The 17,076-nt window shown below is 39.9% G+C and overlaps 2 protein-coding genes across 3 annotated transcripts; one reads left to right on the top strand and one right to left on the bottom strand.

Annotated features, from left to right (window-relative positions):
* The first annotated feature begins 3,567 nt into the window (after window positions 1-3,567).
* On the top strand, window positions 3,568-4,656 carry foxe1 (forkhead box E1). The gene has a single exon (XM_046048082.1). It carries the CDS (start codon window positions 3,568-3,570, stop codon window positions 4,654-4,656), a length of 1,089 nt encoding a protein of 362 aa, XP_045904038.1.
* Window positions 4,657-6,136: 1,480 nt separating this feature from the next.
* Window positions 6,137-16,641, bottom strand: spag5 (sperm associated antigen 5). 2 transcript variants are annotated; one of them, XM_046046254.1, is made up of 25 exons: window positions 16,575-16,641; window positions 15,963-16,032; window positions 15,736-15,861; window positions 13,464-15,649; window positions 13,151-13,343; window positions 12,836-12,952; window positions 12,537-12,629; window positions 12,293-12,427; window positions 11,775-11,894; window positions 11,590-11,682; window positions 11,069-11,203; window positions 10,853-10,946; window positions 10,575-10,722; window positions 10,384-10,434; window positions 9,749-9,923; window positions 9,325-9,458; window positions 8,652-8,820; window positions 8,376-8,505; window positions 7,723-7,969; window positions 7,240-7,372; window positions 7,013-7,093; window positions 6,775-6,924; window positions 6,614-6,688; window positions 6,432-6,512; window positions 6,137-6,323 (listed from the first exon to the last, which is right to left on the bottom strand). In XM_046046254.1, the coding sequence occupies exons 2-25, from the start codon at window positions 15,999-16,001 to the stop codon at window positions 6,252-6,254; spliced, it is 4,977 nt and encodes a 1,658-aa protein (XP_045902210.1). In that variant the 5' UTR covers window positions 16,002-16,032; window positions 16,575-16,641; the 3' UTR covers window positions 6,137-6,251. The 2 variants fall into 2 exon arrangements, with proteins under 2 accessions (XP_045902210.1, XP_045902209.1); XM_046046253.1 differs by having other exon boundaries at window positions 16,514-16,637.
* Between the last annotated feature and the right edge of the window lie 435 nt (window positions 16,642-17,076).

Genomic DNA, 17,076 nt, shown 5'->3' with positions numbered 1-17,076 from the left:
CATTATAAAATGTTCTTGATCACAAATGTTGACAGTAGAGTCACCTTTCAGCAGTATAAGTCATTTTTTTAATCCACCAGCACAAACACTGAGATAAAAGGCTCATGAACAAATATTAACAGTAAATGCTCTACGAGTGCCAAATCATGATGCATAAGCAAACTACTGCAACTATAAGCCTGAGCTTCACTAACAACAGGAACCTGAGAAATTACTCACCACTAATTGTTCATAACCATAAAGCATAAGAAGCTATCTTAGGGACAGGGTGAGGTCCACTGCAAATTATATTACATGTCCATCACTTCTGACAGACGTGAAGTAACCAAACAATTAAACACATTATTACAGTCATGTGGTTAATAGTGCATTAACTTACAATATTCCCTGTGTTTACACTGTCTTAAAAAAACAACTCAATTGTACTGTTTAAAACAGTTTAAGGTGACAGGTACAATTTTTTTTTTAATTCTAAGTGCAATAAATGCAATTCATTCAAATAAACCATTAACCATATTTGCAGTTTCTACTGATTTACTGTTTTAATTGTACCTTGCAGCAATTTCCTTTTGTAGGACAATAAAGATCTGAACTAAAATAAACTAGACAATAAGTAAAGCACAAAGATTGGAGTAGTAGAGTGTATTTTAAACATTTTATTTAGCTTATATTTAGATGAGAACCAAAAGATATTTAAAATCCGCCACACTCTCATTCACAGTGTTGAGATGCAGGCCTAGCAACAGTATTAACATTAGGGCTGCAACTATTATTATTTTCTTCATAATCCACCAACACAATTTTCCATATTACCTTATGACATCTTCAAATAGCTTGTTTTGTTCGACCGATATAACATCTTCACACTTAAGAAGCTGACATTAGTTAATTTTTGGCTGTTTTGCTTAATAAATCCAACGAAGGTTAAAATCAAGGGCAACTGGACTTGGTTGAAGATACTGGAAGACGTTTCGTCCCTCATCCAAAGGACTTCTTCAGTTCTGACTGACTGGCAGGGAAACTCAGCTATTTAACCTCAGTGGGGTCCTTTGGATGAGGGACGAAACGTCTTCCAGTATCTTCAACCAAGTCCAGTTGCCCTTGTTTTTAACCTTCGTTGGATAACTATGACCTGGATGACTGAGAATCTTCATAGACATCTTGCTTAATAAACAACTTTAATGATTATCAAGTAAGATTTATTTTATGACAATCTACTAATCGATTGATCAACAAATTGTATCTTTCATTTGGGCTGTAAATTCTCACAGTGACAAATAATTCGACGCAGTGTATTTGCCTCTCCAAGTCTCCTGTCACTGACGGGGGTGTCAGGTAGCTTTGCATGCTGTATGCACACACACACACCCTTCTACTGTATATACAGAACATGTACAATCGTAGGCAAATCCCAGTTTACTCACAGATTACTAGTAAACACTTAGTATTAAACATTTGTGATCAAATGCAAATTTCACAATTCAAGCAGCAACAAAAGATGGAGGACATTTAAAGCTGGAGGCGCTTTAAAGAGAAGTACATGCTGGGTTTAACTAAATTAAATATCTACAAAAAGTGTAGGTTGTTTAGTAACCAAGAAGACAAATATGTCTCCAATTAATTAAAATCAATTAATCAAAGAGTAAGGTTATATAAACATATTTGTCAGATAAAAACGGCAGCTTAGTCTTACCACCATGACACATCAATCATTGCACAATACTGCAACTTTCCAATGAATGTCTCCCTCATCTGATAATAAAATCATAATGAAGAAAATAACAATAAAGTCTTGTCTAAATAATTAAACTGAGAGTGAAAATTAAAATTGTCCTGCAACTTTAACTTTTGTTTATTAAATACTTCACAATAGTCTTTTTTCTTCAGTTGTTCTCTCTTCTTTAAGCAAGATCTTGAAATGACAAGACTATGTTTTTTTGTTCAAAAATATAACGACAACGATAAAGTGAAGCTAAAAGGTACGTGGATTCTCATGTTAACCCATCATACACGCCACCCCATCATATAAAAGGGTGCTGTGTGTCCAGTCTAGGAGAGCCACATCCCTGGCCCTCCCCACAGGCCACCTTTCATCAGGCTGTTTGTCTGAGCAAACCCACGCTCTCTCAACCAAGCTCCCGCTCTGACACATGCCCGCAGTGTTAACCCAGCCTGGTGTTGAGCAGTGGGAGTGTGCTGCCGTGTTTTCCTCTCTGTTTGTTTAAGTGATTAAGGTGGTGAACCCCAGCCCTTTGGAGGCTTCGGACTTCATACCAAAAGAGCTGCTCAGAGAGCCCGCATTGTCTCCATCAATGATGGTGACATTTAATAGTGTTTAAACTCAGCTTAAAACCATAGCTTTCAGAGATAATTCAAAAATGGGCTTGGTCATTTAAGACTGAATGTGCATGCAGTAATTTCTGTGCATCAAAAACAGACCAAAACTTCTATGACACTGACTTTAAAACACAACCACTTCCTTGAAGACCTTCATAATGAAAATCCTGTTCAATTAACAATTTTCACATTGTGAACTGGCTATTCCTGTCTCTGGGGTTGCGTCCAGGGATTATGATGATGGCCTATATTTTGCATGCTGAAATCACAGGACGGCTTTTGTCTGGAAAACATTTACATTTCTTAACACAGCTGGCTTGTCCAACCACTGGCACAAAACAAACAATGAAGCAAGGTAGAAAAACAACAGGTAGGTTAAGTTACCACTAAAGAGGTATTTTAGTGTTAAACATCAAAACAACATGGACCATTTTGGACTTTTTAAAATAAACTGAGGTCAGCTCAAAGGCAAATTTGAATATTTAAGAGGAAACGATGTTTGTTTTGACAGTTCTGGTCTATGAAACTAAAAAAAAACCCAAATAGAATAAATCTGATAGTTGCAATCAGTAAAAGGTAGTCAAAGGTAGCAACTGAAATTTCTGTGTTTATATTTTGATTAACAACAATTTAAGCTTTTTTAAAATCTCTTCATAAAGGTTTATTCTGATTTGGACATTTTATATATCAGACACATTTATCTACATTTAAAATATGTCAAAACCGTTGAAATAGAAATTTTCACCAAGCACTAAGCAGACTATTTAAACAATAGACCCTTATAACACTGAGGTATGTCAAGAGCATGTGATGCTTAAGGGGGTGTGGCCCTCAGGTGCCCTGTGGAGGTAATACACTGTATAAGTAACACTGAGTGACTCATTCTTTCACACACCTTAAATACCACGCATGGCGCTCACACACCTTAACTCTTCGACATAATCTGACAACAAACTGTGGGAATAAGCTACACTTAATGAAAGAGGATCTCTTGGAAAAGCAAATCACGTGCATTTGAAGAACTGATGGATTTGGACTAAAAGACAGTGAGTTGTTAGAAACAAATGTAATCGCTCTAGTAGGATTATGTGCCGGTCAGATATCTTGTTTTGACTTCCACTGAGCAGGGATTTTGCTCAGACAGAGGACACTTCTGAACTGGGGAAGTACTCATACTGTGCATTCTGTGCATCAAGTCTTTTAAGGGGCATTTTTGAACTGTCTGTGACAATGCCAGTGGTCAAAGTGGAGAAAGATTCTCCAGCAGACACCACCTTGTCTGCCTCCAACCCTCCACCACAGACAGAGGAGCAGCCCAAAGGTCGGAGAAGAAAGAGACCTCTCCAGCGAGGGAAACCCCCTTACAGCTACATTGCACTCATTTCTATGGCCATAGCCAACTCCCCCGATCGCAAGCTGACTTTGGGGGGCATCTACAAATTCATCACAGAGCGCTTCCCTTTCTACAGGGACAATTCAAAGAAATGGCAGAACTCCATCCGCCATAATTTAACTCTCAATGATTGCTTTATCAAGATCCCACGAGAGCCTGGGCGGCCAGGGAAGGGCAACTACTGGGCTTTAGACCCAAACGCAGAGGACATGTTTGAGAGCGGCAGCTTCCTGAGGCGCAGGAAGAGGTTTAAGCGATGTGACTTCAGCACTTACACCTCATACGTCCACGAAACACCAGTTTTCTCTCCTGTCCAGATTGCCAGATCAGCCGCATATGCCAACTCAGTCTATCCCAACATGACAATCAGTCCAACCTACGGGCAGCAGCTGCCCTATTACCCCTCTTCATCGCCTCCTGGGTTTGGACCTGGTCAGTCCCGCATGTTCAGCATCAATAACCTCATAGGACACCCGACTCCAGCAAGCATGCTGGGAGGTCAAGGGCCAGAGGTGATGCAACAGCCCAGCCGAAGCTTCAGTCCTGAGGGGGTTCCAAACGGATCCAGTCCCTGCAGCCTGGGACCCCCAGCTTTTCAGAGCCAACCGTGCGGAGGGGCCCTATCATCCCGCCACTCCACACATCCTGGGTTTACCTACTCCGGGCCAAACGGGCACCCACACCATCATACACACCAGGGCTCGTATGGACAGGGCCACACCCAGGGGTATGCAGCAACAGGACGCCTGCATTCCTCAGCCCACGGGTCTGTGGAATCCATGGACCATTACGGCAGGGTCTCCCCAGTGCAGTTGGGCTCTTTCTCCCAGTATAACAGTGTTGCAGGTCCTACTGCCAACACTGGGGGTTACCTGAGGCACCCCACGTACCCAGGGAATATGGACAGGTTTGTGTCTGCCATCTGAATAGTAGATCCAAGCATCTCAATACCTTCCAAACAGAACATCAGAGACTAGAGTCGGCACCAAGTGAGCCAGACATTATAACAAACATAATTGTTTTTCTTTGTTCTGAGATTTGTTAAGGACAAAACAAAAAATTCCTCTGCTCACCACATTAACCCTACAATCCATTTTCCGTATTGATGGTAATTTACTTTGAGGTCCACGCTATACATTTGGATTTCGATGTCAAGTCTTCTTCACAACATGTGACAATGTAAAATGAATCTAATGTTGTGTGTGGTTGCAACTATTTTGTCATGAATTGAATGTCCAAGTTTAATATTTACATTACTAGTGAGTTGAAATGTTAGTATAAATTATTGTGCTTCATGGTCATACGCTTTACAATAAGTGGCTTGTATGAAGAACATCAGCTTTAGTACATTTGCATGTATTTTGTTGCCAAATGCATATTAGGTTGCCTTTTGGAAAATAAACAAAATTATAGAGCACTTTTATTCTTCAAAAATAAAACAATTTAAATATTTATTTTTATAATGTCAAAAGGGGAAGGTTTTGGTTTGCAGCCAGGTGACATCAGTTAGCCACAAAGTGAATTTATATATTTGTAATAGCTATAATTAAAATATAAAATATATGCAAAATAACAACCGACAGATCAACACGTCACCTAGACAAAAGAAAAACATTTCTTTTGTGCTGTGTTGCTTTCTTTGCTGTTTCAGCTCAGCTGGTTTGAAGTGTTGTCTGGAGCCCCCAGTATTACCGTGACCAGCCTCAATTATCATGTCCAGACATCAACACAGCACTTAGACAAACACACACAGTTAATCTACCACACAGATCCGCTAATCGAGAAAATGAATTGACTTGTAACTCGATATTTCAGCCTATAAAGTTAAGTAGTGCGAGTCCTTTATCTAAACACTAGAAACCTCCTTTACAATAAAGTCTGATAGGACAAGATAGGACTTGCAAGGAAATGCTTCATTTTAGTGAAAACACTTGATGTTTCTTTCAGAACTGATGAGCACAGTATTCTTCTTTGGAGGAAGTTTGTGTGTATAGATAGATAGATAGATCATACATATACACACACACACACACACACACACACACACACACACACACACATAGCATTTCTGAAGAAACTGTTTAAACACAGAAGGTGGACAGAATACATTTTCTGAATTAAAGTTGTGCATTTTGCATATTAACCCAAAACCAAACAAGAAAATCTGAAGGCTGTGGCACACAAATGCAAATTAAAACCTAAAAATAATCTATCATGTCATACTTATTATCCAACCTGGAACAACACATCTGTTTTCATCTTTCTATTTATTGTATATAAAACTGTCAGTATCTATTTGTGTGGTTTTAAATAATATCTGCTGACAAAAAGTGGATAAACATTTTGAATTGTGTAATATATCACCGCCTCTGCTCTTGAAATATGAAAAAGAACAAAGATAATCTATAAGATTTAAAAATATTTATTTCAAATAATTCTAAAAATATGAACACTTATAAGCTAGGACAAGCTAAAACATAACATACAAATACAACAAACACAGCTGATAATGACAAACATGTCAGCCAATGTATTCAACAAGCTGTTGGAGTTGATCACAATTCTTCACAACGTCGGGCAAAGACAGCAGAGTCTGAGTGGGGAACAAAAAAACATTCATTACCTCAAATGTGCATACCACATTATACAGGCTACCAAGGATGAAAGAAGGCACAATCGCAATACGAAAAGCATCTCTCACCTCTCTGATCTTATTGATCATGTTGTTTAACATCTGAAGCTCATTCTCACTTTTCTGCTGGTTGGTCTGGTGGATGATTTGCTGTGAGAAAAAATACAACATGACCATACTGGATTATATAGTCGTTTAAACTGTAGGCAGTAATATCAGTAAAGAGCACAGTATATCAAGCCGATGCTTACATGTCTTTTTGCTCTATCAAGGAGTTTAACTCTGGCTTGCTCCACATCCTGAAGACTCAACTTGAGTCTCTCCACCTACAGATAAAATTTTAAAAAGAGATGTGCGTTAAACCTGAAGTGTTTGCTCAATAATTCTCACACTGTAAGGAACAGGATCATACCTCTTTCAATAACTGGATCTTCTCTTCCATGAAATGTGCCGGGTTAGCTGACTGGCCACCAGCTTTTCTCAACTCCCCCCTCAGGAACTGAGTCTCCACCTTCGACTGCTGGAGCAAACGATTAAGCTCTACAACCTCCTTCCGCAGTTCCTGAGAATTGACAAATAAAAAAAAATGTATGTGTGGCCAACTGTATTCTGAGTGTTTCTAAATATGCATATGGATTTTTGTGCCTTACATTACTCTCAGTCTTATGTTTATTTAGAATTTCCTGGGTCTCCTGTATGTCTGACATCAACTTTGTCAAAGTTTTCTCATCCTGCGTAAAGAAAAAACATTTTAAAAAATGCAATTTCGGTGCCTATCCCCACCCAACAAGATCATTACTATGGGTCAGCTCTCTTCAGTCCCCATTTTGTTGTACCATAGATGAAATAAACACTGAGAAGATGCAGTGGTTCTTACCTGAGCCTTCTGCTGCAGTGCATGATTGCCCCTCTCAACCAGGCTGTTCAGACAGCTAACTTGATGCTTAAGCTCAAACACCTCAGCCTCATGCCTGCTATTTGCGGCCTGCTGCTCCCCCTGCAGGCCACAGCTGAAACAATGCATCAGATAATGTTGGACAAGGACTACATACACCATCTGAAATTTTACATTAAGCTTGAATGAACAATGCTCTTCTCTAAAGTGAGGCAAGCTTTGCTTCAAGCAAAAACACCAAATATTCCTTATATCCCAACTGTGAGGGATTTGCTACTTTTGTTGTGTAATAACATAATTAAGTATGTTTGGGGTTTTGGACAGTTCAACAGAGCAGTTAATCAATGAAAATATTATCAGCATACTCATCAATAATTAAAAGTTAGTTTCCTACATTTCTTAATCATAATCTCAAAACAGGTGCCCATGTTTATTTCATCATCATGTACCTGTTACAGCACTTACATAGTGTTGTGTAGCTCCTCCAGCTGAGCGTCTTTACGCTGTTGCACCAGCTTCAGGGTGCTGATGAGCTCTGTGACGGTGCTGCCCAGGTCAGCAAACAGCTCTGTCATGCTGCTCTGCTCTTCCTCCTCGGGCTCAAACTGTACTGCGTTCAAATTCTTTTTAGGGGTGACGGCTGCAATGCGTGTGAAGGCACTTGTCTCACTGAACAAAGTTTCACACTGCGGCTCAGGCATGTCTGTGGGGACTGAAGAGACATACAGCCACTCTTTAACTCAGTTTGAGATATTAGATTTGACATGTAGGTGTGCAATTTTCAGTTTCATTCCACTATGGTCCCTGTAACTAAGATGCTAGCTCTGCAAATGAATAATTGCTTCACAATTACTCAGATGTGTTACTCAGATTGAATTTTAGCTACACATTTTACCAAAAGGCAGAAAATGTCAGTCGTGTTTATTAACCATGGAGATGATGTGATACGTGTAACAGCAGAAAATGTAATTGTGCACAAGGCTTCCACACACAAAAAAAATAAATAAATAAATAAATAAAACTAAGCTAAGCTAAATAATTGCCTTAAAAGAACTGAGCCAGCTATTTGAAGCTTAACAGGCAAACAGTGATTACATTTTGGAAACTAGCTACATTACCTGGTCCAGGAGGTGTCTCTGTTTTGAGGTCTTCCTCCTTCTCAGCAGTTAATGCAACCATGACGCTGTCGACAAAGGAGCTGGAGGAGTGATGAAGCTCCACATCTTTATCCTTCGGTGGTTCTGATTTCTGAAAAGTAAAGAAAAATGTGTTATTTCTCCACAGTGCTATGGTCCACTTACTGACAGTTCATTTCAGAATTACCTGCTTTTACAAAATTAGTTTTTAAAAATTTAAAAAACATGAAGTTTGACACCACATGTGTTATGCATTACCTGGTCAGTGAGCGATGCATGTAGTGTATTGGTCAGTCCTCGCAGTGTATGATGCAGCAAAGTAATTTCACTGACTGCCTGTCCCAGTTTATCTCTGAGCTCCAGCTGGGTCGCACTGGCTCTGGACCTTGTGGTTTCCAGTTCCTCCTGTAAACTCCTGTTCTCCAACCTGCATCATACATTCAGAGACAAGTAAGTTAGACAACTTTAAAACAATTAGTACCAGATTTTTTAAATATCTTTTTTTGTTTATATCATGATAGAATATAAACTTAAAACCAAGGCAGAGCTGTGACTTATTTCATTTTGCTTATTTCCTTGCTTTCATTCACACAAAATCAACAATTGTTTTGTTTTAGTGATAGACCAACCGGTCGGTCAATCAGGATATCTGACATTGAGATAATCGGCATTATATATAAAGTGTATTACATACTGCAAAGAACTTGGTGGGCACAGCAAAAAAAAAAATGTTGTAATGAAGTGAGACAGCAGTGATCTGAAAACCCGACAGATGCAACCTGCTGAATCTAATAAAAATTTCTGACTGGCATGTCGATATAATAACGACACATAAAAAAAAAAAAATATATTAAAAAATGCCGGCTTTCAGATGCAACTATAAAACACGTAAAAACATTTTTTTACATGGGTGTTGCTAACTTGAACTTACTGAAGTTGATTAAGTTCTCCTTTTAGGTCCTCACACTGGATGTTCCTCTCCCGGAGCCCTTGCAGGTTGGCCCTCAGCAGACGCTCACTTTCAGCCATCTGCTCCCTTGCCAACTCATTCTCCATCTGTAAGAACTGACACACACACAAAAACAGAAAGCCACTTAATTGCCAATCAGACAGCAAAGTGCATTAAAAATATTCTCTCTATGGGCAAAGATACTCTTTCATGTTGGCTCATTTCACAAATGTATTATGTTATAATGGAGACGACACTTAAATAATTAAGTAAAAATAAGGCAGGTGTCTCCTTGCAATAAATGTGCTTCAGTCTCAGACATTATAGGCAGTCTAAATCTCACAACCATTCCAAGTCAAGAATCTAAAAAAGTACTGTGTAAGGCATTTGCAATCTAAAAGCTAACCTCGTTCATTTCCCGGACACCACTGAGTTGCGTGCAAACGTCCTGGAGCTGTTGGATCTGCACGTTCTGGGATTGTGAGATGGCCTGCAGCTGACTGAGCTGCTCCTCACTTTTAGCCAAAGCCTGACTGAGCTCACACTCACGCTGCTCCGACTGACCCAGTGACGTCTCCAACCTAGGCACAGGAAAAAAGCAGGCAGTGGCATCTGTACTTTAGGTCACATTTTAAGATGTGTGGCAGGGAGTTTGTTCTACTCTCAGAGAGGGTTGTGTATTGGCCTCACTCTTCTGTCATAATTTCTGTAGTTTAAACTATTACTGTTTCTTTGTCTACTGAATATGGACAACTGTGAGGGCAACTTGTCAGCAGCAGAAAGAGGGATAAGTTCCCTACCAACCAAATAGAGTATATGAAAACACGTGTGGAAAAGACATAACTTCACTAAATGGGCTTATGAATGCTTTTAGGAACAAATGTAAAGTTAATATAGGATATTAACAAGTCTGTGAGAAGGTGTTTAACGTAAGGTTTTACAAAAATAAACTTTTCTTCATGTAGTCAGTGTTTACTACAGACTACTACAGGTTAATGTTTTTAATCCCCAATGAGTGACAAAATCATTGTCATCACTTACTCATTTGCTCTCTCCTTGGCTAGCTGGATGTCCTTCCATGACTGCTGCAACCTGAAACAACAACAGTTTTTAGCATCTGCATTCCGTATTTTAGTTGCTTCGTCAAGAGCCCCATTGATAAAAAGGTTTTAGAAGCACAATTCCTTTTATTCCTGAGCACGTGTAAGCCATAAACAAATTCAGGGTCATACTTTGCACTCTCGGCAGCAAGGGCCTGCTCCAGGAAGGTGTAGGAGGCCAAAGTGGAGGAAACAGTGGCAGACAGTTCTGTCACCTTCCTCTCCAGCTGACCTTTCTCTTCCTCTCTTTCTGTTAGCTTCTGACGCAGCACACCCATCTCTGAAATTTAATGAAAAGAAAGAAATGTGAGCAATTGTATAGGCTGATGAAGAAGATAACTATATTGACGGTTTGAAAAAATGAGGAATAAAACAATCACAGAAAGTTAAACATTTATTTCAGTTTTTACCTGAGGTCAGAATTGTCACCTGCAGGTTTAAATCACCAATCTGTTCTCTGGCAGTTTGGAGATTCGTATGAGTCTGGTTCCATTCTTCTTCAATCTGTTGAGTACAAGTTAATTAAAAAAAAATAAAAAACCTTCTTCATGATTTGCAGCCATGATCATTCAAGATCATCAAGACAAGTAGAAAAGAGCTGCAGGGCAACAAAGCAGACATCAGACCTGCTCTCTCTCTTCAACAGCTTGGTCTCTTGCACAGATATGCTCATCCCTCTCTTTCAAAGCAGCAGCTGCCTTCTCATTCAGCTTCAGGAGAATGGGAGCAGTTTTCTGCAGAAGGCCTCTTACTGTGCAGAGCTGTGAAAAGACAACCACAGAAAAGCATCAGCATTACTGCATTTAAAACAAAGCTGTAAATGCTATACAATTGCATGATGGAGCTATTATTTATTAAACTATTAGTTATTACATTCTGAGCAGAGTTCAAACCCCAATTTAAACAAAATAGTTAAAATCAAAACCCTGCTAGTACTTTGTCATATCAAATTTTGGTCCTTTCTGCTCATCTAATCTTTTGTAGTGCCCGGCACATTGCGACTTTGGAGAACTGCAACATACTGTGTGAAGGTATTGTTATAGTGTTTTTTAGAGTCTCTCTTAGAGAAAAAAAATAAAAAAATAAATAAAAATTTAAATCTCATATGACAAAGTACTAGCAGTACATACTATATTACTACACGTACTTCTTTCATCAAACTTGATTGTTCCTCCATGGTTGTAGACAAAAGATCAGAAGCAGAATTTATCATTTCATTGTAGGCCTGGTTCAATGCAACCTGCATTTGCAGAGAAAAAAGAAAACATTTATGATGGATGGATATGCTGAATAGATGAAAATACAGACGTTTTGTTTGACAGTTTTCTATACCTGTTCTGGGTAAGTCTGATCTAGGGCAGCTAACAGTTCTTTCTGAGACCCCACAATCCGTTCCAGCTCTGAGATTTCTGTGGCACAGTGTGTCCGCAGCTGTTCCATCGCACTGAAGGCCTGGAAACACACAACCAGACACACACTTAATGCTCCTGGAGTGAGGATTAATTGGCAATAAACATGCAAAAAAGTTACTTTGGAAGGCATTCTACACATTTTTTGTACTTGACCACCAGACTACATAAAATGTTTACTATGAATAGGCCCATGATTGGCTCATTAAAGTTGTTTATATTCCTCAGTTTGCTTCTCACTCAATATCAGCACAGAGATACTTCAACATCATTTATTCTAATCTTTTCACACCAAAAGCATAACAAAGTATAGCCCTGGTTTAAAAAAATACACATCACAAAATATTATTTTGCATTGCAACCTGCAGTAGAGCCACTTGAACAAGGATTGGAATAGTCATGGAGCTAGTAGAAACTTGAGAGATTTGTCACTGTGCTTACCACCTCCTTGGCTGTGAAGGCCTCCTCCATCTGTACCTTCATATCATCTCTTTGGTGAAAAGCATCTTTGACCTTCCGCATCATTACTGTCTGTGTCTCTTTTGTTCTCTCAAACAGAGATTTCATCAGACCATACTACACAACACAGGGAAAATATATAATTTAATTCATACCCACTGGATAACTACACAAAAGCAAGCAAATGATTTTAGATGTCAAAAATAGCCAAGACATGTTTACGAACATTTGAAATGAGGCTTTGATGATCCTCTTTGACGATGTCTCCTATTTGCTTCATGTTAGAGAGAGCAGTGGCCGTGTCAGAGCTCAAAGACGACTGTTGGTAATAAAAATAAATAAATAATAAAAAAAAAGAAAAATCACACACACTTCTGTTATTAAAGAACTAAATTAGATGTGTCAACGCATTGTTGTAAGATATAATAAATAATTTCACACAATTTATGTACTCGCGCGAGAAGTCCTTGAACACAGTTACATGTCACAGCCTTTTATCTATCAGGTTAAACAATACCATCTTACCATGATGACCCTCATGTCCTGCATACATTGGATGAGGTTCTGTAGAGAACTTCCGTCCAGCTCCAACTCACCAATCCTGCGCAGAGCCTCCAAATATAAGTCTCTGTGCATTGTGGTCTATATAAAATACAAAACAAATAATCCATTAAAACTGAAATTGTGGTCTCAAAAATCAACAGAGTGCTGAATTAGACAAACTTAAGAAGTCTGTGTCGCATGATCATAGCGAAAGAATAAAATCTACAAAAGTATAAACTATAAATGCTTCACATCTCCCACTGTCTGCCCCTTAAAGATATCGGAATGTGTCCTTACCTGACTGAGTTCAGTGTGGTCTGTCTGCACTAGTTTCTCCCTGATATCTGAAGGTGCAGGGCCTGCAGAAGGACATCCATGTGTCCTGGCTACAGACAACTGCTGCACCAGAGCCTCCACCATGATCATACTAGATATTAGCCTCTGCTCCAGCTCTTGTCTGGGTAGACATGCCAGGCTGCCTGGAGGTACACTGGGAGCACATCAACAGAAGGAAAGAGTGAGATGCTGATAGAGAAAACACAGGAAGCCAAATAAGCATGTCTTAATCACAAAAGTTTTATTTCATAACTAATCCAGAAGCAACACTTACTTCCACAGGAGAGGGTCGGTCAGAGTGCTAGAATCAACGAGAGAGAAATCTCTCTTTCTCTCAAACTGGCCAGATGTATTGACACTGTGGTCCACCACTTTCATAGGAGTGGTGCCCACACAGATACTGTGGGATTCTGAAGGTGTAGTTCTTGCCGACTGGACCATGACGGCAGCAGGAGGAAGAACGGGAGCGGAGACTGCAGCAGGCGCAATCTTTCCTGATGCCAAGAAGAGGAACTCAGCCATCTGCCGAAGCTGCTGCTGAAGGGGACCATCTGGAATGAAAGGGATATCCAGAACCGGCTTCTCCACATTAGACTGAGGCACTGCACAAGGCTTCACATCCACATCTGGCCCATTGAGTGGGCCTGGCTGGGGCCTGCAAAGTGCCGTCGAGTTAAACAAAGGACGTGGCATGGGGCTCTCCAAGTGCTCCACCCAAAACCCAGTGGGGTCGATGTTAACAGGAGCCACCACGGTCTTTTCACCCTCAGTAGCAGAATAGTCAGCCAAAAATTGGTCCACCGCATGATCCTTATGAGCATTTAATAAAACCATAGAGGCTCTTCTAACAATAGGACTGAGGATTCCAAACTGCAACGCTGATGCTGCTGAGGGACACACTGACAGCATTTTCAAAACATCAGGGAGGTCTTCTGCATGAGGTTCTCCTGCAGAGTTACAAACAGGTTCATTTTCAGATGAACCAAAAGCGCTGTCTTTTGCCTCACTGGATTCTTGGGGTCCACTGTAAGAGACATGTTCCAGATGCACTTCCACAGTTGTAGATGTCTCCGCCAAGGTCGCAAGATGGCTGCAGTCAGAAGACGTAGTTCTGTGAACCACTGATGGCAAAACACTGTCTTCGGGATTTTTTGATGTTTCTTGTATACAATAAACAGATTTATTATCCACTGCCTTTAAAGAGACGCTAGTCAGATAAGATGCAACTATGGCTGGTGGGTCAGTAGCTACCACAACTTCGTTTTCCACGTGACTGTTGGTTTGTTCACAGTCATCTCGAATGTGATCCTGTGTTACAGAAGTAGGTCCACTGTTGTCATTAAGGGGCTGGCAAATTACATCCTGGTCGTCGCTGATAAAAGACCTGAATGTTGCCTCTTGTCTACCAGTCTGGTTTTCAGGTACCACCAAGCTAATCTGTTTAACCTCATCCTCATCCACTGCATCAAGGCTGAAATGTAATGGTTCCTGGGTTATAGGGAGGTTGCCACTTGATTGATAATTTTCAGCATTACAGTATGGGTGATCTACATGATTAGCACCGTTTTGCACATCTTGGTCACTAGCTAACACGCTTAGGTCTATCCCATAATTGACTGACTCACTGTAGGTCACAGTTTGGTCAGCTGGTACAGGAACCATGTCATCAGCAAGTTTGGTGCCATCTAGGAGTTCAATCTCACCACCAGTGCAGTTTAATGATTTGAAGGTTACATCACTCGGTCCATTAGCAGACTTCTCAGAACCACTTGTGGTGAAGACACAAACATCATTTTCACTGCTACAGTAGGGATGGTCTGCATATTCCGCTTGACATAGTTGACCACAGTCAGACAGGTTTGTTAAACTGACACTATTGTCTGCTAAAGGTTCTCCAAGCTGTGCCTTGGGCAGAGGAATGGTCTTATCTTGTAGTCTGGTGACATCAGAAACGTCCACTTCACCACCATCACAGGCAAAGGATCTCCAAGTGATGTCTTTTGTTCCACAACAGTCATTCCGAAAATCTTGTGTGTCAAGTTTATCATCCAAGTGTCCAGAGGCCCTTGTAATGTTAGAAAATTCAGATTTGACATAGAGACATGCTGCGTCTATGTCAACCAAGGAAGCATCTTTCATCTCAGGGTTGCAATATGGGTGTTCCATGTGGTCACTGCATGACTGCACTATTATACTGTCAGAGATGACCGTATCTTCTGTTTGAGAAGTGTTTTTCATAGCCTGATCCTTGGGCAAAATAATACTCTCTTCTGCACACACTGAAGAGCCTGTGATCTCAACCTCCCCGCCAGGACAGATAAAGGATTTAAATGTTACATCTCCAAGTGAACAAGCTGTCTTATTAGTTGTCATATCAATACTGGAATCATTGGTTTGTATCACTTTGTTGCATGAAGGAGATTGCAAGTTGGTCTCTGGGTCCCAGAGAGGAATATCACCCTGTTGATTAGAATAAACAGAGGGTAAGAAAAAGCCAAAGCTACTGAAAACAATAGGAGCATTTCCAAATAGGAGTATAAACCCACTTTTGTCGTTTTCACAACTTCCGCATTGAGCAGTGATTTTGATTTGAACCTAGATGGAGTTGACAGCTGCAGCATTTCATTCTGCATACTTCTCAGAGGGGTACGCTCCCGACATCTGCTTGAAGGCTAACATCAACAGAAGTCAAACAATAAATATTATTAGCTTGTTCAATCATAATTTAACAACATACATTGTGAATAAGAGAGCACAAAAGTCTTAACATTACCAAGCCTTCCCCACTGGAACTTGACTTCCTGGAGGACATTACTCCTGCAGCTGGGAATCAACTTCTACAACTGCAAATAAAGAAGAATGTCCTATTAAACGTGTTTTAAAAAGTTCATTAAGCATGCTCGGTGAACACTAACGTTAATGTTAAACCAGTTTCTAGATAGAATAGCTAACGCTAACTAAGAAGCTAAAGTTACTGACATTACGTAACGTATTCAGTAACTTAACGGCAGTTGACCAAAAGCAGGGTTATTAACGCATTCAAGAGCGCCAGTAACTAACCATGCCTGACTTGGATGTATGAAGTAACGTTAACACTAAATTTCCACACAAATGTGTTGCGAAGAATAATGTTAGAAAGGGCACATGCTGGCAAACTCCTACTTTATGATAGCGTTACCAAAGTGTTTAACGTTAGCTAACGTAAAGTTACGTTAACTCCAGTTAGTTTAACTTACACACGCCTCACGGCGGCAGCTAACGTACATTTAAAACTAACCATAAATTGTTTGGAGCAGAGCAGGAAATTATGTGAAAGCACATTACCTTCTGACTTGCACCAGCTAATTTTAACCGACGTTGCAAAAGTGACGGACGGTAAACAAACCTAGCGGTGAGCTACCATCAACCGCGTTTCATTCAAACACGAATGTCAGCTCTGCCATTGGTCCGTTCATCTTCTTCGGAGGTGTGACGCACTTGGCGGGCGTAAGACGTACTACTACAAACAGCTACCCCCAACCGGACGTTAATGGAAACACAAAGCTGTTTGTCATTTCTCAACTCTTCCTTCTCAGTATTTCGTGAAGTTAGGTGGGTTTCCATGAAATATAATAAGCCTTGACTGATTATAAATGTGCAAACAATTGTCTTAATTATAAAGATTGTTGGGCAAATGGATAAAACCATTGACAGTTTAGATTACTTTATTTATTATTATACAACACAAGGTTGTAATATAATCACTCTATATACACCACATTTTTGGATCATTTGTACTTGACCAAAAGAAAAAAAGTAAAATAATTTTTCATTGTTTATCATTTCTGCAATACTAACGCTTCCTGTCAGTAATGGAACACATACACAAGGACAAAAGGAAAAAAAAC

Source organism: Micropterus dolomieu, linkage group LG04 (assembly GCF_021292245.1).
Source record: "Micropterus dolomieu isolate WLL.071019.BEF.003 ecotype Adirondacks linkage group LG04, ASM2129224v1, whole genome shotgun sequence".
Taxonomy (NCBI): Eukaryota; Metazoa; Chordata; class Actinopteri; order Centrarchiformes; family Centrarchidae; genus Micropterus; species Micropterus dolomieu.
The sequence above is the reverse complement of the archived record's forward strand: the minus strand, read 5'-3'. Positions and strand labels throughout refer to the sequence as shown.